Source organism: Hordeum vulgare, chromosome 1H (genome assembly GCF_904849725.1).
Source record: "Hordeum vulgare subsp. vulgare chromosome 1H, MorexV3_pseudomolecules_assembly, whole genome shotgun sequence".
Lineage (NCBI taxonomy): Eukaryota > Viridiplantae > Streptophyta > Magnoliopsida > Poales > Poaceae > Hordeum > Hordeum vulgare.
This window is the reverse complement of record NC_058518.1, coordinates 4397908-4424168: the sequence shown is the minus strand read 5'-3', so window position 1 is coordinate 4424168 and position 26261 is coordinate 4397908. Positions and strand designations below refer to the sequence as shown.

General features: G+C 42.1%; 3 protein-coding genes across 5 annotated transcripts; 2 read left to right on the top strand and 1 right to left on the bottom strand.

The window, feature by feature from the left end:
• The first annotated feature begins 4536 nt into the window (after positions 1-4536).
• On the top strand, positions 4537-7329 carry LOC123425718 (probable glutathione S-transferase GSTU6). Its single transcript, XM_045109464.1, has 4 exons — positions 4537-5431; positions 5728-5793; positions 6350-6691; positions 6780-7329. The coding sequence occupies exons 3-4, from the start codon at positions 6368-6370 to the stop codon at positions 7152-7154; spliced, it is 699 nt and encodes a 232-aa protein (XP_044965399.1). The 5' UTR covers positions 4537-5431; positions 5728-5793; positions 6350-6367; the 3' UTR covers positions 7155-7329.
• Positions 7330-7649: 320 nt separating this feature from the next.
• LOC123425510 lies at positions 7650-12484 on the bottom strand. Of its 3 annotated transcripts, none has more exons than XM_045109286.1 (7): positions 11465-12484; positions 11182-11329; positions 11005-11094; positions 10294-10521; positions 9267-9503; positions 8570-8632; positions 7650-8058 (listed from the first exon to the last, which is right to left on the bottom strand). In XM_045109286.1, exons 1-5 carry the CDS (start codon positions 11729-11731, stop codon positions 9484-9486), a joined length of 753 nt encoding a protein of 250 aa, XP_044965221.1. In that variant the 5' UTR covers positions 11732-12484; the 3' UTR covers positions 7650-8058; positions 8570-8632; positions 9267-9483. The 3 variants fall into 3 exon arrangements, with proteins under 3 accessions (XP_044965221.1, XP_044965295.1, XP_044965164.1); XM_045109360.1 differs by having other exon boundaries at positions 9429-9503; XM_045109229.1 differs by lacking the exons at positions 7650-8058; positions 8570-8632; positions 9267-9503 and having other exon boundaries at positions 9571-10521; positions 11465-12483.
• A 571-nt stretch (positions 12485-13055) lies between these two features.
• On the top strand, positions 13056-14381 carry LOC123425413 (acetylserotonin O-methyltransferase 1-like). Its single transcript, XM_045109144.1, has 2 exons — positions 13056-13911; positions 13984-14381. Exons 1-2 carry the CDS (start codon positions 13102-13104, stop codon positions 14287-14289), a joined length of 1116 nt encoding a protein of 371 aa, XP_044965079.1. The 5' UTR covers positions 13056-13101; the 3' UTR covers positions 14290-14381.
• Positions 14382-26261: the final 11880 nt, after the last annotated feature.

Below are 26261 nucleotides of genomic sequence, written 5' to 3'. Positions count from 1 at the left end.
TGGTCACTGCTCCAAGCCTCCAAAGGTTGGGTTGTTGTTTCGTTTTTCGTGCCTATATTATATATTGACAGAACTGGTAGCAGAGTAACTCAATGAAGGTGATTCATTAACCTGATCGACTAACTGACTTACTGATACTTTTGCGACTGTTATCAGATTCCGCGCTGCAATGTCAGACATGTTTTGTTCATTAGGGAGGAGACAAGGAGGTTGCGGTGTTGTACTTGTTACATCAGTTTCTCAGTGGAAATCAGGGCTCTTCCTTGTTACTACTGCTATATATGAGCTATGTATCCTGCTTTGGATCGAGGACAAGTAAGATCAAATGTAGAGATATATTTCCCGCGACCTCACGATTTCCTTTTTTTTTGAAAAGGAGGCTTAGCCCCGGCCTCTGCATCAATAGATGCATGCAGCCATATATTAATCCAAAGCAAATCTCCACAAAGTATAAAGAAAAGGAACAAAGAGTGAAAAAAATAAAGATACAAGGCGAGCTTCGCGCCTAAGCCGGAGATGACTAAAAGATCTAGATGTTTAAACACCTATCCTATTAATATGTCGTCATCCAAACCGGCTGAAAATATCCTGTGCTACCATCTCCCAACGGGCACACCCAGTAACCATAGGCTCCCTGGCTGCCACAGGAGTGAGTAACGACCATGTGCGGACCAGTGCGGTAATTTTGAAGATAACTTGCAGAAAGTTAATATCACGTAGTCTGTTAAAAACCAAATCATTTCTATAATTCCATAGAGCCCACAAAAGAGCACATGCTCCAACACGAATATGTTTGGCCAAATGAACATCCACTCTCTGTAACCATGTTCCAAATAACGAATTCAAATTAACAGGAGGAAGGATATTAAAAGCAATATGAATCGAGCGTCAAACAAGCTTAGCCATAGGACAATCGAGAAAGAGGTGCTGAATAGTCTCTACCCTCGGGCAAAAGCTGCATCTGGGGCTACCCTTCCAATTCCGCTTGGTCAGATTATCTTTCGTCAGAATAACTCCCTTATGGACAAAACACAAGAAAACTTTAATTCTAAGAGGAACTCTAATCTTCCAAATATGCTGCGATTTTGGAATGGGTACAGAGTTAATGAGATCAAGATACATGGATTTAACCGTAAACAGCCCATTCGAAGTTAAACTCCAAGAAATTCGATCCGCCCTGTCAGAAAGGTTAACCTCCATTAACCTTCTGACCAGATGTAACCAGGTAATCCATCTGTCGCCGACTAAGGGCCTACGAAAACGAATAACCTCACGATTTCCTAGCTGCAAAGAAGAAAAAGAAACACGAGTTGGCGTACTACACAGTCCTGAAGTGGAGAACAATGCCAATGCATGTCGTCTTATTTCAAACTACGCCATGTGAAATGAATATTCTGCTCATCAGTTTTTGTTGCCTAACTACTTCCTTTGGCATTGGCATTTCTAGCTTTGCTCATTACAGAGCAATATACATGTATCTATTCCTCACTATTCAGCAGGCGTATGCTACAGACTTTGTTCATGATAGCATGATCATATTCTAAACTATGCTGCTGTAAATTAAAGACTGCATTTGACGAATTCACGATGAAATCAGGGAGCTGAGCTGTCCTCAGCCCCTGCATATCAGCATTGATGTAAACTGTAAACCGATGGTATTATGGATAAGTAAATCGATTGCTATTTCAAGCAGTTTATGAGAGAACACCTTGATTCTTTGCCTCCTGACTCCGGAGAGATGGCAACATGTGTGGTTATCATGTCACCTCGTCCTCCTGGATGGACTTTCATCGATCAAGTTACACTGTTGCAGCTTTCCTCACCACTCCACTCTGCTTCCGGTGCTGGGCGGAGGCTCTTGAGGATGCCAAGCAGAATTCTTTCGTGGCCTATCAGCTCTTCCTGCCCGAATAAATCAGTCTATTCATCTCAAAGTAAAGAATTCAAGCTGGACAGGCCACGAGGCGTTGCACTTGTTTCTCAATGAAATTCTGGGCCATTCCTTCTTAGTGTACTTACTCTATATCAAAGACGACACAAGACAGATGGCCGTAAAGACAGATGGCACTGTGATGTTCTTCCGCATTAGTGAGGTGAGTGTTCTGCTCATCAGTCAGTGGTGGTTTCTGTTGCCTACCTACATCTACTTCCTTTGGCGTGGTGAACTTCGTGCTGCATACAACTCAATCTGCAAACGATGCTACTGTAAATTATAAAGACCTATCCAACTTTGTCAGTGTTCTGGTGGATCACATCCCCCGAGCAATTTGCAAGTGAGTTGAATTTGTGGATTCAGTTTTATATACTGGCTCAGGAGTCTGAATATTTGAGTATTCTTGGGGCTTCTGAGGTTTTAGTTGAATTGAGTTAATGGTAAGCAATTAGTGTTGTTTCTCTCTGAGTGTTGTCTATCCTAAATAAATATTTCTGCTGTGGAAGCAGACACCACGAGTGAAGTTTACTCGGTTGTTGAGTGTCAGTATGTTTTCAGATTGCAGTGTTGGCCACCCCTTGATTGTTAAACCTGAAGATGGACCAAGTGGCTCATTACCTTCATTCTCCATAATGTGTCATTGAATGAAGTTCATTTGAGGCGTTGCATTTTCAGTTTCTGCCGCTCGATGAAGAAGCAATAAACTATTCTGCTTTCTGACTTCCGTCATCACAATCGATTGATTCATGACCGATCGAGTAATGCATTGCAGTAGTTCAGAACTGACGATTGGGTTAGGACTGTCAATCAGTTAACGAGGCGTTGCATTTTAATATCTTATTATTGACATGAGTGCAGTGTCATTTTAAAGTGTCATTGAAGCCTTGGCCTTGATATTGATATGCAGTGATATCGATTTATCTTATTATTGACATGAGTGCAGTGTCATTTTAAAGTGTCATTGAAGCCTTGGCCTTGATATTGATATGCAGTGATATCGATTTATCTTATTATTGACATGAGTGCAGTGTCATTTTAAAGTGTCATTGAAGCCTTGGCCTTGATATTGATATGCAGTGATATGGATTTATCTTATTATTGACATGAGTGCAGTGTCATTTTAAAGTGTCATTGAAGCCTTGGCCTTGATATTGATATGCAGTGATATGGATTTATCTTATTATTGACATGAGTGCAGTGTCATTTTAAAGTGTCATTGAAGCCTTGGCCTTGATATTGATATGCAGTGATATCGATTTATCAAGAAGATACCATTTAGACATATTCAACCGTACCAGCTCCCACGTGAGTCCACCTGCCCCGCCCGGTTTCTTGAATGCATTTGTGGAGAAAAAGGTTCAGTCCCAGTCATCCAACATTGCGCTTGAACCGAAGGTGCACATCTTGACATTGTTTCAGTTTTATTAGAAAAGATATTGTCATCTAAGTACCAAATCTGTAGTCGGCATCATTACCTACTAACCAGTTTTATTAGAAAATAAATTGTTTAGTTACTTTCTTCTCTCTCTGGCTGAAGTTCGCTGGTCTATAAAGTTTATTTACTTCACTGCTCAACTCCTACATATTAACATCAGAAGGGTCACAGTGTACTGAAGTATGTACTCCCTCCGTTTCTAAATATAAGTCTTTTAAGATATTTCACTAGAGGTCTACATACGGAGCAAAATGAGTGAATCTATACTCTAAAGTATGTCTATATACATCCGTATGTAGTTCACTAATGAAACCTCTTTAAAGACTTATATTTAGGAACGGAGGGAGTAATGAATTGCTGCTGTCAGTTTTTAACCTTTTATTCATCTCTAATGGATTCGTCTTTTTTCTTTTTCTTTTAAGCCTCTCCAGCCCCCAGCCCCACCCCCTCCCTGTGGTCGCTCATCTAGTGATGGCCCCACTCCTACATATGAAAGAGGATAGTCAACTTTTGTTTATCATTTTGACATATGGGACTGACATAGTGACACGTTCATTTAAGTGGCCAACCTAGAAATTTACAAATTAAAGTATCAGCCCTATTATCATCATTAATCCTTTTGTGTTGAATATAGGAAACATCAGAAAAATCACTTATTTTTTCTCTCGTCTAAAGTTTGTCATCCTGGTCTCATCTTTCTCCTAAGATCCCTATGCCTTGAGCCATCTCCATAAGGCGCTCATCCCCGTCAGGTCTGTAAGTCTATTTGCAAAATTCTGGAATTCAATGTTATAGTATTAGTTACATCACAGGTAATTTCCTTGTTTACCACATAGTTCGCAAATATAAATTTGGAATACCAGATGAGGTTACAGGTAATACGCAGATGAAAATTTATCCGGTACGAGTTCACCGAACAATCAAACATATATATTTGCTGGGAATTGTTCTTTTCACGCTATTTAAAAACACATTTCCAAACTGCAAAATGGATAATATTTAAAAAACTATTACAAACCAAGTGTATAATCAAGTTGGATGTCTTCTTGTTAGCTAGCCATTTCACCTTGGTCCAGATAAGATGGATACAATGTTGTATAAGATTTCACATTGTTGCATTGAAAAAGTACTTGGTTTGTTAAAAGTTGAATATAATGTTGCAAAATAACTTTCATTGTTTATTGATACAAGTCGAAGATACTAATGCTTACCATGTCAATGACTTCCAATCAACAATAATTTAAAGAATGTGTTGCCACTTGGCGCTCATAGATGGTTGCGGTTTCTATGGATGTTGGTGGAACACTTCCTTCTTGATGTGTATGGGGGTTGCAAAGTGTCTGCATGATGAGAATTTCTAACAGCCGCAGGTGTCTGCGTGATCCAACAGCAACATTCCAGCCGCACGTACAGTCATACTGTATTGAGTTATTGCACAAACTGTTTATCATCTTCGGACGTTGTGGAAAACACGAAATATATCTTGTTTTGAAGATACTCCTATTAGACTATTGATCCTATTAGTGTGATTCTCCTTCTCTGCCAATTTCTTAACAGTTGGGCAAAACTTCAGAATGTGCTCTGTGAAAGCTTCTGTGGCAGGGGGCTAGCATGATGGTGAAAACGTCGAAGGAGATCTTTGGGCGGAAACACAGCTGGAACCTTGTGACCAGGAGGCTGGACATTTAGTTTTGTGCGTCGGTAGAGAACCCAGCTGTATGATAATTGTTGTCATACATTTTCCCCAGATGGTTATGGCAGTTTTTGCATACATATACCACCAATCGTTCATCTCACCCCACAGTTTCTCTGTCGACGCAATCTTGTATCGGGTCCATCGTATCTACTGCACCTTGTTGATTTTCATTTGATATTATTATTATCCCGTGTATTGCTCGTGGTTCTCATCCACCTCTGTCGTACCTTCTTTTGCCATCATCCAGATCCTAGAAACCCGACGTACGACAGAGGAACTTGTATGAACAACTGGGGGAGATGTTAGGAAACTTATGCAAAGCTAATAAACTCTCCACTTGCTTATGAAAAGCACACAATACAATACAGTAAGCTGGCTGTTTATGCATTTATTTATTTGGGCGCTCCCTCGGTTCACTGTCATGAATGTAGCTCTAGATTAACCGTGTACAACATCGTCGTCGTCATGACTGTGGTTGATCTAATCAGATGTTTGATTCCCCTGATGTTGATTTATTTATTTATCCCCTTCCCCGCACTGATACTCCCTCTAAAAAAAATATAAGAGCGATTAGATCATTAAAGTAGTGATCTAAATGATCTTATATTTCTTTACAGAGGGAGTACATGGCATGACAAACTGTTCGATGTTGTGTTTGTGCAGGTCCTAGATTCACAAGAAAATTGCAAGTATCTGGGAAGGATGCACTAATTGGAGCAAAAGTATTAGGTATTTGACTTCTTCAAACTAGTATTAGATACTTGACCATTGTCATGGGTGCATGGTTGAAGTTAGTGCGACTAACTAGTATTATATGGTTCAAGTCCTTATCTGATATCAATCTTAAAGTTAGTTAACGACGACTGACCATCTGGGGATGTCCAGGACTCTGCTAATCTGTTTACCTCTTAGCCTTCTTCTCCAAGACAATGACTAATGTCTCGAGAAACTTGACATGAAAGTTAACTAATCCGCAAGCAAGCGACCTTGACTAATGTTGCTACGCACTGAAGTTGCCGTCGTGTTTCCAAACATGCAGATAAAATAAGTGATCATGGTACATGTGTTAAAAATAGAGTAATTAATCATGGTACATGGCACAACAAGTCTATTCAATGTCCGGATACTAAGTGATTATGCAAAATATGTGGCCTTGACGTTGGCACTTGCCTCATGGATGATGCATTCTTATTGGCTCCCATACCCTATATATATCACTCCTCGCTTTGCCAAGCAAGCAAGCAAAACACAGTAGTTAACACTGAAGTTCAAGTCATATCCATAGGCATCACGCAAGGGAGAAATGGCCGGCGAAGACGAGCTGAAGCTGCTGGGTACGTGGGCGAGCGCCTGGGCTGCCAGGGTGAAAATCGCGCTCCACCTCAAGGGCCTGAGCTACGAGTACGTGGAGCAGGACCTCGACAACAAGAGCGACCTCCTCCTCACGTCCAACCCGGTGCACAAGAAGGTGCCCGTGCTCATCCACAACGGCAAGCCAATCTGTGAGTCAGTCGTCATTCTGGAGTACATCGATGAGGCCTACGGCACTACAGGCCCCTCCCTCCTGCCCGCTGACCCCTATGAACGTGCCGTTGCTCGGTTCTGGGTAGACTACATTGACCAAAAGGTTTACTCTTATAATGTTTTGTGTTGTTGATTCCATGTTTATGTATGTGGTGAGCAGATTGATTACCGTTGCTATTTGATGCGTGCAGCTAGTCATCCCGTGGAAAGTGGCGTTCACGGCCGACGAAGAGGAGGAGAAGACCGAGGGGATAAATCAGATGTTGGCAGCCGCGCACACGCTGGAGGGGGCTCTCAAGGAATGCTCCAAGGGGAAGCCCTTCTTCGGCGGTGATAGTGTTGGACACGTGGATATTGCATTGGGTGGTCTACTGGCATTTTTGCAGGGAACTGAAGATCTATGTGGTACCAAGCTCTTTGACAAAGCCAACACCCCACTTCTGCTGGCTTGGATGGACCGCTTCGCCGAGCTGGATGCAGCCAAGGTGGCCCTGCCGGACGTTGGCAAGTTGGTTGAGTTTGCCAAGACGAAGCGGGCTGAGATAGCTTTGTCTATCAAGAAGTGAACTATGCTGTCACCCGAATGGTTCAGATCGGAGCATATTTATTAAGTTATGTTTTCTAAAATACATGTACCAGTATAGTTGTGTATTATCTCGAGTTGGTGTCTCTGTCAAACATATCATGCATGGAATATTGTACTCCCTCCGTTCCTAAATATAAGTCTTTTAAACGATTTCACTAGGTGTCTACATACGGAGCAAAATGATTGAATGTACACTCTAAAGTATGTCTATATACATCCGTATGTGGTCCACTAGTAAAATCTCTACAAAGACTTATATTTAGAAACAGAGGGAGTACTGAATAATGAAGATCGAATGATGCTTTGTTATAACTAGTAAGCATGCACGTGCAATGCACGTCTTTACTAATATAATTGACATACAATACAGTGTTAACTAAAATCAATTTACATCTGTAGATCATAAATTCCACTTATCAGATAAACAATAATATGTATACTCATTTCATAATGCGATGAACTTGTGTTAAAGGTCAAAAAAAGAAAACACCTTTACCATAAAAATATAACCCTGAAAATTTGTTGAACAATTTCAAAATCAAGACAAACAAATGAATGAATACATCCTCTGATGTAGGCTTTAGGCTTTAGGTAATTTAGGCTTCAGCGATGCCACTATCCGGTCACATGCACCATCACAACAACAACCAGCACTAACACCTTCACTATCTTCTGCGCCCTTTCGTCACCGGCGAGAACCCGCTCTTGCCCAACCATGCCACAGACCGTCATGGGCATGCAGATGTCATAGTGGCACGCAATACTGCTCCTGGCATGAGCGAACAGGCAAGATAGTGCCAATGCTACAGTTTGGGGGCATATTACAACTGGAATATACACCCAATATGAACTCAAGTAGAAGCACTCCCAATGATCTATTGTTCCTGGAGTGAAGCATATCATGTCACTAAAATACTGATGTTAAGAAGGCAGTAAAAAATATTCTCCGAGCAAATGTAATTTTGCATATTCCTTCTAAATAGTATATCAAGGCAATGGTATTGTGCAGTGCAAGGCAGAGTACATCTATGTGCAGTGTTATTGTGAAGGTGAAGGCAGAGTATCGCAACTTAGAATTTAAATGCACGCTAGAGAATTTTCCATTTCAAAAATATTTACCTTTACTTTTTAAAAATGTTTTTTCCATCGAATAATCTGAAATTTCCTGCATTATTCATGGTGAGAGAACTGGATTGTTTTATATCTCTCCTACGCGGACTACTTCAAGTTAAAGAAGCTATTGTTGTAAACCTATACGATTAACTTCAAGGAAGTGTACAAAAATACACTGCAAGTTTATCTCAAGCCAACATTTCATAATTAATCATCAACTTTCTAGCACACTCGCGTCTTAAAGCACTTGAAGAAACTTGTTCGTAATTATGATCACCGTACCTGCACTTGAGTGTACAATTGAAAACACTGTGAGAGATATTAGTTGGTGCTCCGGTTGGGTGGCTGGAACAAAATAAAAATGTGTTGGATTGGCTCATACTGATGTTGAAATCTTTTGACAGCAACATGAATTATTGGCGCAGAACACATTATATGAAATTGATGCTAAAGGTGGTGCTTATTTTCTTTTTAACAAATACTAAATGCGAGAAAGTTGCTATACACTGATGAGAAACTACCGTGCATGAGGCTATTCTTTAATTTTAAGCATAAACCGGGCTTGCAAAACTTCAGAAGAAATGACTTGCACGTTCAGGTGTCCATCTAAATAAAATTCTTAGCATTAAGGGTATTGCAGTTTGCAAGAGCACAACAAATAAAGCCATTGGTTGTGATAATAGTGAGTTTCCTTACTAATTCCATTCAAAGTTGTGCATCCTTCAGCGAATGCCGCTCTATTTAAGAGGGCAAACATTTGATGATGTTCCGCTAAAGGAATCTATGGAAAGCAAGAGCTAGATTAATTGTCATTTATTTAAAAAATAAAGAGTACCATTTCTTATTTATGGAGAGGACACAGAGTAGTTCAAAGTACATACTTCAGAACCTTCAAACTTGACTAATATAATGTAACTTGAAATCAAAATCTTATCAAACAAGTAACGATTGACAGGATAACGTTTAGAGAAACACATACTGAATTAAGCTCGTAGAAATTCAGAGAAGCATGTACTAAATTAAGCCTCATGGGAAAGGATGTCGCTTGGTGTCCAAGGCCTCAACGTGGCGACGACGGCGGCCCGGAGAATTATGATTATGAGTGGAATAAATCAACATAAACAATATTGTAGGAACTTACGAAGCAAATGAGTAATGGGCATAGAATGAATGTGGAAAACTCTGTAGTAACAAGTTCATCCAATGCACCATTTATCTGTTTCAAAAAATAAATGGTAAATAAAATTATAAGTGAATAGAAGAAAAATGCATGGGTATAAAAGAAGGCCATTAAAGGTCCAGATAAGAAAATTGATATATTTATTCTGCATGATTTACGTAGAGAAAAATGCTTAACCAAAATCTAAATGTTTGAACGATGCATGATTAACAAAATGGTGGAGGTTATGTAATAACCAAGCACAGTTAACATGGAAGACTCGAATATCTCGACCATCAGGACCATCTCTTCCGGAATGCGTCGACAATAACAGGATCTACCTTCCCACCGTAGTGCCCTTTGTACTGACGAATATGAAGTGCTGCAGTTTGGTCCTGTTGATCGGCGGCTGCCTAGTGGCCGCCACGTCGGCTCCTTCACTCACCGAGAGTCGGGTGACGACAACGATGAGAGGAGGCGCCGTGGTGAGTACATGTACTCGACGGCCGGTTGATCCGTCGTATGGTGTTCGACGGTCGGCGGCATGGTTATTGGTATTAGTTCACCTTCTCAAATCCTTGGCACCAACTCACAGTGGAAAAGTGGTAAATCAGTAAAAGCAGAGGCGTCAAAACTCTGTAACTGGTTACACTGCGTGTCAATGCCAAATAGCACTAAACTATTGATTTGGTAAAACTCCATTGTTTCACATAGTTGCTTAGATGCCAACACCAAATTAGAGTGCCACATTACTGAAAATCTTTCCCTTATCACAACATAGTAGAAATGAAAGGGGTCACGACATCTGGTATTGTAAGAGCGAGTTATTTGTTATCTAGTGATTCACCTTGTATATGGTCCCGCATACATGGATGACCTTCATTCACCCGCATCAGACAACACATTCCCCAATCGCGATTCAGGTGGTGCACAAGGAGGAAGGGATGGGCCTGGAGGTAGCGTCCATGTTTTCCCACTGGTTGCCCCTCGTTGCCGGTGTGCGGATGCACCTTCTGCGTGATGAGAGAGGAGAGCCGCCGCAGCATATCCTCGTACTCCTCCTCCACCGCGCCACCTGCAACCCAATCCCAACCAGCCGCTCACATCAGCCATCATTACTGAAAATTGAAATTACTAAACAATAGAGGTCTTTCTGTGCAAGACAGCTGAACACCGTAATTTATATGAACACCACTGCTTATTAATTTGCAGCTACATGAGATTATGTGAAAAAAAGGACATATAACATACAACTGGAGATGGCAAAAGAATATTTCTACACACTGTTTATGGTAGTCCATTCAGGTAATTTAGGCATTAGGTGCCACTGTTGTCTTCAAGAAATTTATAGTTTAATAAAAATATATTACAGTTTGATATACTCCTAGTTGGTTATATTATCATCCTGGTTCACATTTGTATGTTATGATGGTTATGAGTAAGCTTATGCTTCGTTGTTGAGTATGAAGTAAATTAAGGAATGGCTCTCAATGAAGAATAAATTAGCAGCTAATAATATGACAGTCAAAGGAGTCGGAGACTATAGCTATATACATACCGGAGAAGTGAAGTGCCCTAGTGGCACGCGCAACCGAAAAGCCCATCGATTTGAGTTCCCCAAGCATCTCCTTGTTCACCTCCACCAACTCTGCCACAATCAAGACACACCGTCAACACCCAAAATCTGCCATGGATGAAACCAAATCCGCAGCTTATCCCAGATTGGAAACCGCACGTTGCGGCTCCGCAATCCCCGACGCGTCCACATCCTTGGCCTCCGCGGCCAGCTTCGGCGGCGCCTCGAGATCGATGGGCTTGGCCGCCTCCATGGTCTTGTCCGTGAACTCGGCGTGGCCCGTGCGCTTCTTGTGCAGGTCCACCTCCTACACACACCGAATCGACAGGCGAAGCTGGATCAAGCACCGACGGAGATGTAAATCTAGTACGCAAGATCAACGGAAACCACCGAATCCGGCCGGATTCCGACGGGGGCGGAAAGGGGGGAGGTGAGATCTTACGGTCTGGGAGCGGCATGGCTTGCCGCAGTCGACGCAGACAAGGTTGAGGACGACCTCGGTGGACTCGGCGAAGTTGGTGTGGGAGGTGGCCTCGGCGTGCGCAGCGGCGGTCGAGGACTCCATGGTGCGAGGGGATCGAGTGCGCGGATGTGGGAGGAGGGGAAGGGGCGAGGCCGCGAGGGGCAGACAACGATGCAAGGAGAGGCAGTCCAAGTTCCCATTGACGGCGGTGCGAGGCGAGGCCGGCCACGTCCCTGGCGGCGGCATGCAGGCACCAAAGGGGCAAGGGGTGCGGGCAGGGGCAGGCGGCACCTTGAGAGGATGTGGATGTGGGATGTTTCCTTGCGAGGATGTGGGATTTGTGCTAAACGGGGGACGACAGAGTTTTCGTGCGCCAGAAAAAACGCTAAACGCACTTCGAAGGTGGGTTTGTTTAATTTCAACGATTAGATTAAATTAAGTTATGTAATCGTCTGGTTGTAATTTATTTATGTTGTTCTGTGTACCTTTGGTTGGGTGGCTCTAGAGATGAATATGTTGGGTTGTTTATTAGTAGTATAGATATGTTCTTTCTTGTTAATATCCTCCGACAATCAGGGTGAACACCTTTGTCCACTTGGGCAAACACCATGGTGACGGTATTTACCGTCATGCTCTTCTTCTCTGTGACACGCTTGAGGAGTTTAGTTGTGTATGTTTTTGCGTTTTTAGCATTCTCCACTGATTATATTGTGTCTTTATGTTTGATGAACTTATGAGAACTCTTTCTGTACCATGTATCGTTTGTCTTTATGTGGTTTTATCTTTACCTACTAATAAAGCAAATAGTGCTTCTTTCGTACGTCATCCAAATTGCCCTTAAAGTTGACTAAAATTATCCACCAATGCCACCTATAAGTCATAAAATCCCCATGGACTCGAATTTATCTTGTTATTATAATCATTATTCTTAACAAAAACCCATCTATTGCCTGCAGTTAAAGAAATATGATGACCATTGTAGATCCGAAGAATAGTGGAAGATATGTATCACGACAGGATGATTGGTGAGGTGGGCACAACACTTATCATTCTACCCCTATCATTGTTGTTGGACAAGGCGAAACACTAAGATTTTTCTATCCAATTGTTGCTTTCACAGCCAAATAATTAACCACATTATTGCAATACACATGTGCGGTTGGCATTTATTTTCTATTTTTCAAAAGTTGACTTGCAAGGCTTGTTTGACCTTCTTGTCACCTTCCATTGTCTTCTACGCCAATACTTCCGATCTAGCCTTCTCCTATACATCACCGTTTGCTACTAAGATCGATGTCGAGAAAATGACCCTCCAATACCAACACGAAAAAAACCCATTAGGAATGGCATAATTTTGTCTCCTAAAATGCATAATCATAGATATCTCACACATCTACCTATATTCTGGTGGACCTTGTGTCATATCTTATCTAACCGAGGTGCCCACACATCACCTGGTTTCATGTGTACCAGTGGCTGCAACATGAACCTTATCCAGTGACTTTCCGTCCTTTATATATATATCACAAATAAAGGTGATGCTTTGGACAGCAATAGCTCAACCGTTCGCCTCTATATAAGAAAGGAACCCAACGAAGCCCAGCATTCAACACATCATGGCGTCCCACATCCAAGAAGATGAGCTCACCATGAGTAGCGAGGAGTTGCTCCAAGCTCAGCTCGACCTCTACCACCACTGCTTCGTCTATGTGAAGTCCATGGCGCTCGGTGCCGCCACCGATCTGCGCATTCCCGACGCCATCCACCTCAGGGGGGGTGCTGCCACCTTGTCGGATCTTGCCGCCGATACAGGGATCTACCCGACGAAGCTCTCCCACCTCCGGCGGCTCATGCGCGTGCTCACCACCTCGGGTGTCTTCTCCGCCGATGTCAACGCTAGTGGCGACACAACATACAAGCTCACCCGGGTCTCTCGCCTCCTCGTGGGTGCTGGCGGCGAGAGCTCACGCCGCCATGACCTCTCGCCGATGGTGGGCTTGTTTGTCAACCCTGTCCCCATCACTGCTCTCTTCAGCATACGCGAGTGGTTCACCGACGAAAAGAGCACCGCCTCATCGTCTCTCTTTGAGGTGGCGCACGGATGTACACGGTGGGAGATGATAGCAAAGGATGCCGGTGACGACCGCTTGTTCAATGCCAGCATGGCCGCAGACAGCTGCCTCACTATGGGGATCCTCCTAAAGGAGTGCAACAACGTCTTCGGATCCATAGGCAGCTCACTGGTCGACGTCGGTGGCGCCCACGGCACCGCTACTGCGATCATCGCCAAGGCATTCCCACACGTCAAGTGCACCGTGCTGGACCTCCCTCGCGTCGTCGCCGGAGCTCCTGCCCATGATAATGTAATCTTCGTTCCTGGTGACATGTTTGAGTACATCCCACCGGCAGACACCGTTCTACTCAAGGTAAAAAATACAATCAGCATAGTCCATTTTATTATGATTACAACACTGGATTTAAATATATGTATTGTATAGTGGATTTTGCACGATTGGCCAGACGACGATTGCATCAAGGTACTGCGTCAGTGCAAGAAAGCCATCCCTGCAAGGGACGCGGGAGGGAAGGTGATAATCATGGATATGGTGGTTGGATCTGCTGGGCCGCAACAGGAAACCGTGTCGAAGGAGGCGGAGGTTTTGTTCGATGTCTTCATGATGTACATCGACGGGATCCAGCGAGAGGAGCATGAGTGGAGGAAGATTTTCTTAGAAGCTGGGTTTAGCGACTACAAGATTACTCCCGTGACCGGGATTCGCTCAATTATTGAAGTCTATCCTTAAATATAAATCTTCAGACTTCATGTTATGGATTTGGATGCATTGTTGTATGTAAGTGGTACCTTTATAATCATATCATTATCACTTACGCGAAACGAGTGCGAGCTTGACTAACTATTCCTCTGCCCTACTAAAAAACAAAAAAAAAGTGCATGTTTCGAAGATAAACAGTAGTTTGTAAAATCGCCATCCTTTTAAACGATAGACGCGTATGCCACTCACGAATTTACATGTCGATATTCACCCGTAACTTTCTTTCTTACATCCCAAAATGAAAATGCATTGTAACTTCAATTTTCACATGTTTCACATTTCTATCATATACCTTTTGCTTTTGAGAAGAAAAAAAACCCTTCAAACGTGGTTTTTCTGAAGGTTTAAGTTAATTGATTTTCACCCGATACTTCATTTCTCATAAAAAATCACTGCACATCAACATAGTTGTGAAATAAAAAGCACAGGCTTCTGGTTCAAAATGGATAGCGAACTTTTTGCCACGAGAAAAATGGATACAACACTGATGATATCACCTTAGAAAAAATATATTACTATACAAGAATTGCGTTGTTGAGGAATCTACAGGGGGCTTCCAGCTACAAGCATGACATAGTGCATAATGTAATATTTTCCATGTTATAAGTAGGAACCAAGTATGAATAAAAGAGACAAAATACTAGATGGCTAGTTTAGAAGGATTTTCAGAGTAACTACACAATTATTAGATGTGTGTTTCATTAATTTATAAAAAAAGTTAGCACTTGGTAGGAAAAGTGGATGTATAATCCCTCCAGAGGGTTCAAATCCTCATGGACTCGAATTTATCCTATTATTATTATTATTATTATTATTATTATTATTATTATCATTATTCTTAACAAGAAAAACCGTCTATTGCCTGCAGTTAAAGAAATATATGATGAACATTGTAGATCATAAAAATAGTGGAAGATATGTATCACGATAGGATGATTGGTGAGGTCGGCAAAAACACATATCATTCTACCCCTATCATTGTGGTTGGACAAGACGAAACACCAATATTTTTGTATCCAATTATTGCTTTCACAATCAAATCACTAACCACATTATTGCAATACGCATGTGCAGTTGGCATCTATTTTCTATTTTTCAAAAAATGACTTGCAAGGCTTGTTTGGCCTTCTTATCACCTTATTGACTTTTTACGCCAATACTTTTGATCTAGCCTTCTCCTATACACCACCCTTTGCTATTAAGATCGATGTCAAGAAAATGACCCTCCACATCACCTGGTTTCACCTGTACGATAGGCACCAGTGTTTGCAACATGATCCTTATCCACTGCTGCCATCGCAACCACCGAAGATGAAGTCATGGACAACCAAAGACCATACTGAATAAACCTAGACTATTACACAGATGTGAGGCAAGATCTTAGCTCCCCTCTCCACTGCCGCTGCTAGAGCAGCCCCCTGACGTGAGGGAACCCCAGTGATCTCGAGCGGCACGTCAAGTATGAATTGCATCACATGTCCTGGTTGGCATCACATTTCAAATATGTTTATTCCGTATTAATGCCACATGATATGAATATCCATAAATACATAAATTTTATCTCTAACTTTCTCTATTACATAATGAAAGAGTTTTGTAGACCAGATTACCATTGCTATCCTATCAGATAGATTTTCGATTACCTACCCAGGCTGAGCCATTTGTGGGCCGTGATGGACTGCATAGTTTGGAGACAAACATGCATCCAACTGAGATTTAGGGCCAGTTCTTTTGGGTCTTATGAGTGATCGTCAAAATAAGTTGCCCTGTACCCAGCTGTCTAGCAGCCCAACCTAAAATTTTATTTTAGAGGCTTACTAGTTCATGGTTAATTAGTACGCTTCTAGAATAAAAGTTTAGTTTGGGCTGCTAGAATAAGCTTGACAGGGGCAACTTATTTTGAAAACCACTCATATGCCTCAAATGAATTGGTCCTTTATCAATCGTTTGTGGCAAGTGGAAATCATATGTGGAGTGAATGAAGACACGAGCATGGGCGACGTGGCTGGCTGGTTGGTCTCTAAGTGGATCTATATGGTTGTGTGCTTCTTTGTTCCATCTATTTCATCTCTACCACTCAGTTGTACCGAACCAAAAATCAAACCACCAAATAAACCGAGAAATCGTGTATACGGTTTGGTTCGGTTCGGTTTTTCGGTTTTCGGTTTTATAGTGCCCACCCCTGGGTGCAGTGGTGTCGAAGTAGTGGTGCGCTGGAAAGAAGACGTAGTTGAGACGTGTCACGCCGAGTTTGCCAAGCCCGGGGACACATCATGGACGAAGGCACGCATCGGTGTTGCCAGCACCGCGCGTGCGTAGACGAACGAAGTCGATGTTGACGATGCATCGCTCCAGGTTTGCTAGGCCTTGGAACACACCAGGGACGATGGCAAGCGTCGGTGTTGCCAGCATCGGGCATGCGTAGACGGGGACCTGCACACAACTTGTACGCCATGTCGAGGAGGCTAGCAGAGAAGGACTCGACAACTATTGTGATGCAAATTGGCGGGGGCCGATGTAGCCCGCGGTGGTCGGAGTAGACGAAGTGGTCGGGGAAGACGACGACGACGCTGGTGCTGGACGAAGATGAAGGAGGTGGACGGGCGGTGTGGCTCGGGTGAGCGAGCTGCAGCAGCACCAAAGGAGAGCGGCGGCGGCGGCCTGATGGCGGCGGCTGGTTAGGAGATTGGCCAGACGAAGATTGCAACAAGATACTGCGTCAGTGTAAGAAAGCCATCCCGGCAAGGGACGCTGGAGGAAAGGTGATAATCATGGATATGGTGGTCGGTTCTGCAGGGCCGCAACAGGAAACCGTGTCGAAGGAGGCGGAGGTTTTGTTCGATGTCTTCATGATGTACATCGACGGGATCCAGCGAGAGGAGCATGAGTGGAGGAAGATTTTCTTTAAAGCTGGGTTTAGCGACTACAATATTACTCCCGTGACCGGGATTCGCTCAATTATTGAAGTCTACCCTTAAATATAAATCTTCAGACTTCATGTTATGGATTTTGATGCATTGTTGTATGTAAGTGGTACCTTTATAATCATATCATTATCACTTACGCGAAATGAGTGCGAGCTTGACTAACTCTTCCTCTGCCCTATGAAAAAAGAAAAAAAAAGTGCATGGTTCGAAGATAAACAGTAGTTTGTAAAATCGCCATCCTTTTAAACGATAGACGCGTATGCCACTGACGAATTTACATGTTGATATTCACATGTAACATTCTTTCTTACTTCCCAAAATGAAAATGAATTGTAATTTCAATTTTCACATGTTTATCACATTTCTATCATACCTTTTTCTTTTGAGGAAAATAAATAAAAACCTTCAAATGTGGTTTTTGTGAAGGTTTAAGTTTCATTGATTTTCACCAGATACTTAATTTCCCATAAAAAATCACTGCACATCAACATAGTTGTGAAATAAAAAGCACAGACTTCTGGTTCAAAATGGATAGTGTACTTTTTGCAAGGAGAAGAATGGATACAACACTTGTGATATCATCCTAGAAAAAATATATTACTGTACAAGTATTGCGTAGTTGAGAAATATACAGGTGGGCTTCGAGCTACAAGTATGACATAGTGCGTAATGTAATCTTTTCCATGTTATAAGTAGGAAGCAAGTATGAATAAAAGAGAGAAAATACTAGATGGTTACTTTAGAAGGATTTTCGGAGAAACTACACAATTATTAGGAAAAGTGGACGTACAATCCCTCCAGCGGGTTCAAATCCCCATGGACTCGAATTTATCTTGTTATTATAATCATTATTCTTAACAAAAAACCATCTATTGCCTGCAGTTAAAGAAATATGATGACCATTGTAGATCCGAAAAATAGTGGAAGATATGTATCACGACAGGATGACTGTTGAGGTGGGCACAAGCACTTATCATTCCACCCCTATCATTGTTGTTGGACAAGACGAAACACCAATATTTTTGTATCCAATTATTGCTTTCACAATCAAATCACTAACCACATTATTGCAATACGCATGTGCAGTTGGCATCTATTTTCTATTTTTCAAAAAATGACTTGCAAGGCTTGTTTGGCCTTCTTATCACCTTATTGACTTTTACGCCAATACTTTTGATCTAGCCTTCTCCTATACACCACCCTTTGCTATTAAGATCGATGTCAAGAAAATGACCCTCCAAAACCAACATGAAAAACAACCATTAGGAATGGCATAATTTTGTCTCCCAAAATGCATAATCATAGATATCTCACACATCTACCTATATTCTGATGGACCTTGTGTCATATCCCATAGAACCGAGGTGCCTACACATCACCTGGTTTCACGTGTACGATAGGCACCAGTGGTTGCAACATGATCCTTATCCACTGCCGCCATCGCAACCACCGAAGATGAAGTCATCGACAACCAAAGACCGTACTGAATAAACCTAGACTATTACACGGATGTGAGATAAGATCTTAGCCCCCCCTCCCTCCACTGCCGCTGCTAGAGCAGCGCCCCCTGAGGCGAGGGAAACCCGGTGATCTCGAGCGGCACGTCAAATATGAATTGCATCACATGTCCTGGTTGGCATCACATTTCAAATATGTTTTTTCCGTAGTAATGTCACATAATATGAATATCCATAAATACATAAATTTTATCTCTAACTTCCTCTCTCACATAATGAAAGAGTTTTGTAGACCAGATTACCATAGCTATCCCATCAGATAGATTTTCGATCACCTACCTAGGCTGAGCCATTTGTGGGCTGTGATGGACTGCATAGTTTGGAGACAAACATGCATCCAACTGAGATTTAGGGTCAGTTCTTTTGGGTCTTATGAGTCATCGTCAAAATAAGTCGCCCTGTACCCAGCTGTCTAGCAGCCCAACCTAAAATTTTATTATAGAGGCTTACAAGTTCCGGGTTAATTAGTATGCTTCTAGAATAAAAGTTTTGTTTGGGCTGCTAGAATAAGATTGACAGAGGGGCAACTTATTTTGGAAACCACTCATAAGCCTCAGATGAATTGGTCCTTTATCAATCTTTTATGGCAAGTGGAAATCATATGTGGAGTGAATGAAGAGACCAGCATGGGCGACGTGGCTGGCTGGTCGGTCTGTAAGTGGATCTATAAGGTTGTGTGCTTCTTTGTTCCATCTATTTCATCTCTACCACTCAGTTGTGTTTAAGGTGGATGATGAGCATGGAACCATCATCATGGTTGGTACCATGAAAGAAGCAATTGATAATTAAAAACCGTCAAGTCCTTATATATATGGCGATATTGCCCATAGCAAGGTTCATGTTGATAATTTATTATGGAAGTTGATAATTTAAAATTATGGAAGCGTAAAATTCTTCTTGGTTTGAAGATATTCATTTGGTTTCTAAACAGAGGTGTGATCTTGACCAAAAATAACCTTTCACTTTGTAGTTGGTAAGGAAGCAAGACATGCGTCTTCTTCCAACGTGACGAGTGTATTAAACAACTTTTTCCGTGTAAGTTTGCTTGGTCAATGTTGGTCATAGTTGAAGTACTTTTAAATATTTACCCACACATAGTGAGCATAATATAATCAACAATTGGTCGCGGGATATTGATAAATACTTTTCTTCACATAATTTGTGGGGGCAACAAGATTATGTTGGCCTCTGGGCTTTCCAGAAATGATGAGATGTTAACAAAAAAAAATATGTTTCGTCAGTTGTGCAGGTTATACATGCATGTATATGATGACTGCGTACTTGGTCGGCGACCTTTTTATGATGAGGTCTACCTGCCTGGAGCATACCACTAGGGAGGCTTTCTCCCATCATAGAGGGTGGTGTAATCTCCCGATAGAATATGCCCCACCTTAGACAAAACTTTTTCAGTTTTCTATGAAATGATATTTTATTTTTGGTTGTGTTGGACGTATTGACTATGCGCAACGTGTGATTCAGAGCCCAGACATTCTTCTAACGCGGGTATCACCTTGATTCTTTGTTTGAGAGCCAGAATACAGACTCGGACAAGGTTACAATCAGAATGTACACGCTGATCAACTCGTCTCCACTTTATCCTATCCGGGACATTTGCAATGATCAACTCGTCTCCACTTTGTTTAGATTCAGCTCCTAGTTCATGAGCAAGCTGTTTGCACTCACGGGTAGCAAAGGAGACTTTATAATCCGAGAAGACAGCGTGCAGCTTCTATGTCCTGAAGAATTCCATAGCACGGGAAGCAGGTTTTTTGTTTTTTGAAAAAAGGAGGATTTTTTTTTGCCTCATGCATTAAACGGACGCAAAAGTTTGGCACACGCCACCGGAATACATGACATGTGGATTACTCGCGCGCAATAAAATACCCTAGTTGCAATGACCCAAAGGTTTGCCTCGGTGGAGGTGGAAGCAAGCAAGATTGGCGTTGGGGAACTCTTATGCTTGAAAACCCTCACGTTTCGCTTGTTCCAAACTGTCCAAGACACAAGCATGGTGATGGATGACTTGCCTTGTCGATCTGGCGTTCTTTCGACACAAGTGCTTGCCCATCAATTTTTAGTCGTGTCAAACAGGGGCCCAACGGAAGTGTCGAGCCGAGCATGGGGAATTTCCCAATGACCAAAGACCAAAGGCGCCGGGTGAAGCCACACTTGTAGAAGAAATGGGGCTTGCACTCTTGCACCCTCATGGAGCATTGAGGGCATCAGCTATCAACTTGCCAGTATCGCCACAACAGAAGCAAAATTTTAGCAAGCGAATCCAACAACATCTGCAGCCTGATTCCCGTGTACTGGAATCCCCTTTATCGAAAAAAGACACAGTTCGAAGATTACCCCTGTAATCATATCAGCAATAGCTATTATACTACCAGAGTTTTTAGTGATATGTATGCACTTCTACATATGTTGGTTCTCAAAAGGACAGTGTGGAAATGTCACCTATAATTTTGGAAATATCGAGTGTATTTGAAGGACTGCTATGTCCAGTGTATTTGAAGGACTCCAATGTACATAGATGCATTTTAGTGTATTTATTTACTCATTTCATTCTATGTCTAGTACATATTGAAATATCCGAAACATCTTATAATTCGGAAGGGGAGGAAGAACCTTAGTAACAGCTTTTAAATCCCTATGCAATATGATGATGGCATATTGTTTGTTTATTCGGCTACATCACCAATGACTGCATTTATTGTTCTTTTGTTGACGGTGGCCACTGCACCTTTATATTTCACCCTAGAAAAGATATAATGAGACCCTGCAAGAAAATAGAGGATATAATGAGGATAGACATTTGAAGGTCAAAATGTTTCTCAAGGCATACTTCCTTCTTAGTACCTAGAAAAAAAGATAAGATATAATATGGCGCCACATCAAAACCCATGATTAATTGTTAATGTAATCAGATGCTTCCCTCTTTAGGACCTGGTCAACGAGACATATGAGTATTTTCGAAAATGCATGCACGAAGTAAAAAATACTACTAATATTTATCCATGTCAAAAATAACGTGAATGCACAGGCAGCAAGACAAATGCTTGCAAGAATGTCCTTGTAATCATATCAGTAGTAGTATAAAACCTATTTTTTCAATGATGTATTTTTTCCGTGTATCTATGTTGGTTGTCAAAAGGACAATTTGGAAATGTCACATTTAGTTTGGGGATTTTTTTAGACAAACTCACGAAGCTTTATTACCGCATCATAATGTTTACAGGAATAAAAGAGAGATCACCGGGGTTGCCCAAGCAAACATGGCGACTAATTCCCAGCCTTAAGACATATTTCGCTAAATTGCGAGCCTCGAAGTTCAAGCTCCTATAGTCATGTGCAAAACTAAAGAACGGAAAAGAAGAGCTAAGTTCTATGATTTCACGCACACCTGCACCATATCTTATGGGGTTCTTGTTCTTGATATCGTCAACTACCACCTTGTTGTCTCATGCAATATGTATCCTCTGACAGTTCAGATCTTCGACGAGGGCTAGAGCCTCCCGAAAAGCTAGTACTTCTAGGGTAGATGGATCAGTAATCCCTTTGAACACCAGTGTTGAAGCTCCCTGAAAGGAGTCATCCACCCACCTGTGAATCGCAGCAGCCACTGCTCGGGCCCGCTTGTGTGTCATCGTCGCATCCACATTGATCTTGAAGCAATTTTCAGGTGGCCGGATCCACCCAGAAGGCCGGGGCACTGCATGTATCATGGGGCTGCGTCGCTGTTCATCCTGTGCATGTAGTTCTGAGATATACGTTTGGATGAACTGGCTAGTAGACCGGGGACTCTGAAAAATGTCTTCATAAATAACCTTCCTCCTTGCTCTCCACACAGCCCACAATAGTCCTAAAAAAATTAGTTTGGGAAGTGCAGTGGCGTAGCTTTTTTTTTAGGAAAAAGCTAAGCTTTATTGATGATAGCCCACATGGGGTGGGATCAATGAAAAAAATAGCGTGCTACAAAATATAGCGAGACCCTTCTTCAAATGCTACACAAGTTATAACATGCTAATAGCATGCTATATTTCAAAATAGCGTTTGCAAAAAAAAGATAAATAAGCCCAGAAAAATAGTATTCAACAACTAAATTTTTGCCAAGTGCAATACATGCATAAAGGTCAAATCTAAACTGTAATCAATTCATTTAACATATCAACTTCAAACATTGAGCACCGACTCTACATCTACCTGCTGGGGTATTTTTCTGAATATTTTCATCATGTGTACGCTATAACGCTACACTCCACAACGCTATACCGTCATGTAGCGCGCTAATTACGGGAATAGCACCGTAGCGGCTAAATTTTCTAGTGTTTGCTTTCCTAATATGCTATAATGGCACTATAGCGTCGTTATAGCGTGCTATTTTTTCGTTGGGTGGGATGCAGTGGCGTAACTTTTTTTTTAGTCAACCTTGCCAAGCTTTATTAATGATCAAGAATGTTTATAGGCAAAAAGATTAAGTCCTCCGGTTGGCCCAACCAAACATGGCATCCAAACCCGAGTGTTAAAACATGCTCAACAAGATTGTGAGCCTCAAAGTTCGAGCTCCTAAACTCATGAACTATGTCACAAGAAAAGAACAAACGAGAACGATATATTATTTCATGTGTAAGATGGCTCCGTACTCCGTCGCTGAGTTCATCTCCAGGTCGGGAACCACCATTTTGCAATCAAAGGCAATGTGGATCATATTGACCTACACGTCCTCTGACAGAGCTTGTCCTTCGCGAATAGCAAGAGCTTTCAGTGTTGCCACCTTGGATATATGCTTGAACTTGATCGCCGAAGCCCCCAGGAAGTTGTTAGACATAAGCCACGTGTGTGTGTACGCGCGTCGAGCCAGGCGCCGGTGCGTGGCCGCGTCAATGGCTGTGCCGAGTATACCGTGACATGCAGGAGATAGTTGGCCGGATCGTGTGGACGATTAGGCTAACGCTTGACGGGCGGATCGAGTCACTAGGGTGTGCGTTATGTGTTGAGGTGTTGCATGGCCTGGGGTACAAAGACGGCTGGAGTGGTGAGTCAGTTAGTAGGCAGCCCGAGTAGTGCATGCATGCATCAGATGGATAAGCTAGTTGTGTGTGTGTGTACCGGCCAAGTAAGAGGTGCATGCATGGGTTAGTGGCCTCATGCGCTGTGGCCGATTAGTGCGTGTAGTGTGTGCATCTGGCTATAAAAGCCTCCCTCATGTATTGCTTGGGGCTGTCGGTGTGTGTAGCCGTGCTCCGGTGTGTTGTCGAGCAACGGGTGTGCCGAGCCAAGTATGAGGGGCCTAGAAGATGTAGCCTTCGTCGGGACCGTGGTGTGTGCCCGATCGACGTGAGATCTCTTTCGGGTTGTGCCGCATGCGTGCGTGTGTACCTCATGTGTGTGTTTGAGTCGTTGTAAGTGTAGAAATTGTGGAAGCGTCTCAATCTCCATACATGAAGACCCGCGGTATATATATTGATTAGAGGGAATCGGTTACATAGAGATAGCAGCGTCGAGGTTAACTACCAAGAGATATTACAGAAGGGTTTTAGGAGATAGAAAGATAAACACAAACAGAGAGAATTTCCTAACTACCAACCTATATACATAGATATTTAACACTCCCCCATAATCACAACTATGACAAGTTGAGATTACGTTTAAACTCTTCAAAACTTCGGGCTGGCAAAGCTTTGGTGAATCCATCGGCAATCTGATTTTTGGATGGTATAAATCTGATCTCAAGCTGTTTGTTGGCAACACGTTCCCTCACAAAATGAAAATCTATCTCAATATGTTTTGTCCTGGCATGAAAGACTGGATTTGCAGACAAGTATGTGGCACCAAGATTATCACACCATAAGCATGGTGGCTGATGTTGAACGACCCCAAGTTCTCTAAGCATGGATTGAACCCAAATGACTTCTGTTGTTGCATTTGCTAGTGCTTTATACTTTGATTCAGTACTTGACCTGGAAACAGTAGCTTGTTTGCGTGCACACCATGATATTAAGTTAGATCCATAAAAAATGGCAAAACCACCTATTGACCTTCTATCATCCACACAACCAGCTCAGTCTACATCTGAGAATGCACTAACAAGTGTGGAAGATGACTTGCTGAGTGTAAGACCCAAGTGCATAGTGTTGCTTATATACCTGAGGATTCGTTTTGCAGCTGTCCAGTGGGCTGTTGTAGGTGCATGAAGATACTCACACACCTTATTAACTGCAAAAGAGATATCAGGTCGAGTAAGAGTGAAGTACTGGAGCCCACCAACTAGACTTCTGTAACCACTGATGTCCTCTTGGTGCAGGGGTTCTCCTTCTATTAAGGACAAAGGTTCTGAACTAGACAGAGGTGTTGGTGAGGATTTACAATTCTGCATACCAATTCTACTTAGCAGTTCAGAAGCATACTTTGCTTGGGATAGATGAATACCATTACTATGTTTCTTGACTTCAATACCCAAGAAAAAATGCAGATCTCCCAAATCTTTGAGAGCAAACTCAGAGCCTAAATCCTTAAGCAATGCTGTCACAGTTTTATCAGAAGAGCTAGTGACAATGATATCATCAACATACACTACAAGGAATATTCTAATACACGACGCTATATTTTCGTCGCTACATCGTCACGGTTTTTAATTTACGACGATCTCATGACGAAAAACCAAGCGTCGAAAACAGAGCGTCAGAAATGAACAGCACCGACGTTTTGATCGAAATCGTCGTAACTTCTACGACGATTCCCTGGATCGTCGTAACCTTTACGACGATCCTAAATCGTCGTTGACAATATAACCCAGTCCTACGTGGCAGTCCTACGTGGCAAAGTTACGACAAAATCAAAACATCATAGTTGAAATCAGCCCAACCCATTTCAATTGATCACATGGGCTGGTTTTATTTTTTTTTGGCTTTTCCTTATTGGGCTTCTTTTTGAGCCTTGGCCTATTTACAACCACTTTAGTATTTTTTCGATTTTTTTGTATCTTTATAATTTGGGCCCTCGCCTTTTAGTGCCCAAATACATTTGGTCCAGTTTCAGTTTTGGCTTTTTTCATTTTTAAATTCAGCAACTTTTTGTTCCAGAACTTGGTTTCATTTCTACTTGTTGGGCCTTTTCAACCCAAATATTTATCCAATATAAAATCCAACACTATTTTATATTCAAATCAAGAAAACTCCAAGTCGAATTAAAATCATCCATCATATAACATCACATAATTCATCTTCCAAGTTTACATAACACAATACATCTCCCAGGTTCACATAATACATCTCCCAGGTTCACATAACACAATACATCTCCCAGGTTCACATAATACATCCAGACTTGGTGGTTCACATAATACATCCAAACTCCAAGTCGTTCTCGTCCTTGGGCTGGATGGCGCCTGCAGCAGCCACCTGCTTCTGCATCTCCTCGGCGATCCTCTTGAGGTGCTCTATGTTGTCAGGGCCTGCAACAAATAGACAGATTTTAGAACCATGCTGGTGTTTCTTTT

What these genes read in the sequence shown, in the direction of transcription:
- LOC123425718 (XM_045109464.1), top strand. Translation starts at nt 6,368, where the DNA reads ATGGCCGGCGAAGACGAGCTGAAGCTGCTGGGTACGTGGGCGAGCGCC. An exon ending in TAGACTACATTGACCAAAAG is followed by an intron (nt 6,692 to 6,779) that starts GTTTACTCTTAT and finishes TGATGCGTGCAG; the next exon opens with CTAGTCATCCCGTGGAAAGT.
- LOC123425510 (XM_045109229.1), bottom strand. Translation starts at nt 11,731, where the DNA reads ATGCCGCCGCCAGGGACGTGGCCGGCCTCGCCTCGCACCGCCGTCAAT. An exon ending in AGCCATGCCGCTCCCAGACC is followed by an intron (nt 11,330 to 11,464) that starts GTAAGATCTCAC and finishes CGGTGTGTGTAG; the next exon opens with GAGGTGGACCTGCACAAGAA. An exon ending in GGGGATTGCGGAGCCGCAAC is followed by an intron (nt 11,095 to 11,181) that starts GTGCGGTTTCCA and finishes TGATTGTGGCAG; the next exon opens with AGTTGGTGGAGGTGAACAAG.
- LOC123425413 (XM_045109144.1), top strand. Translation starts at nt 13,102, where the DNA reads ATGGCGTCCCACATCCAAGAAGATGAGCTCACCATGAGTAGCGAGGAG. An exon ending in CAGACACCGTTCTACTCAAG is followed by an intron (nt 13,912 to 13,983) that starts GTAAAAAATACA and finishes TGTATTGTATAG; the next exon opens with TGGATTTTGCACGATTGGCC.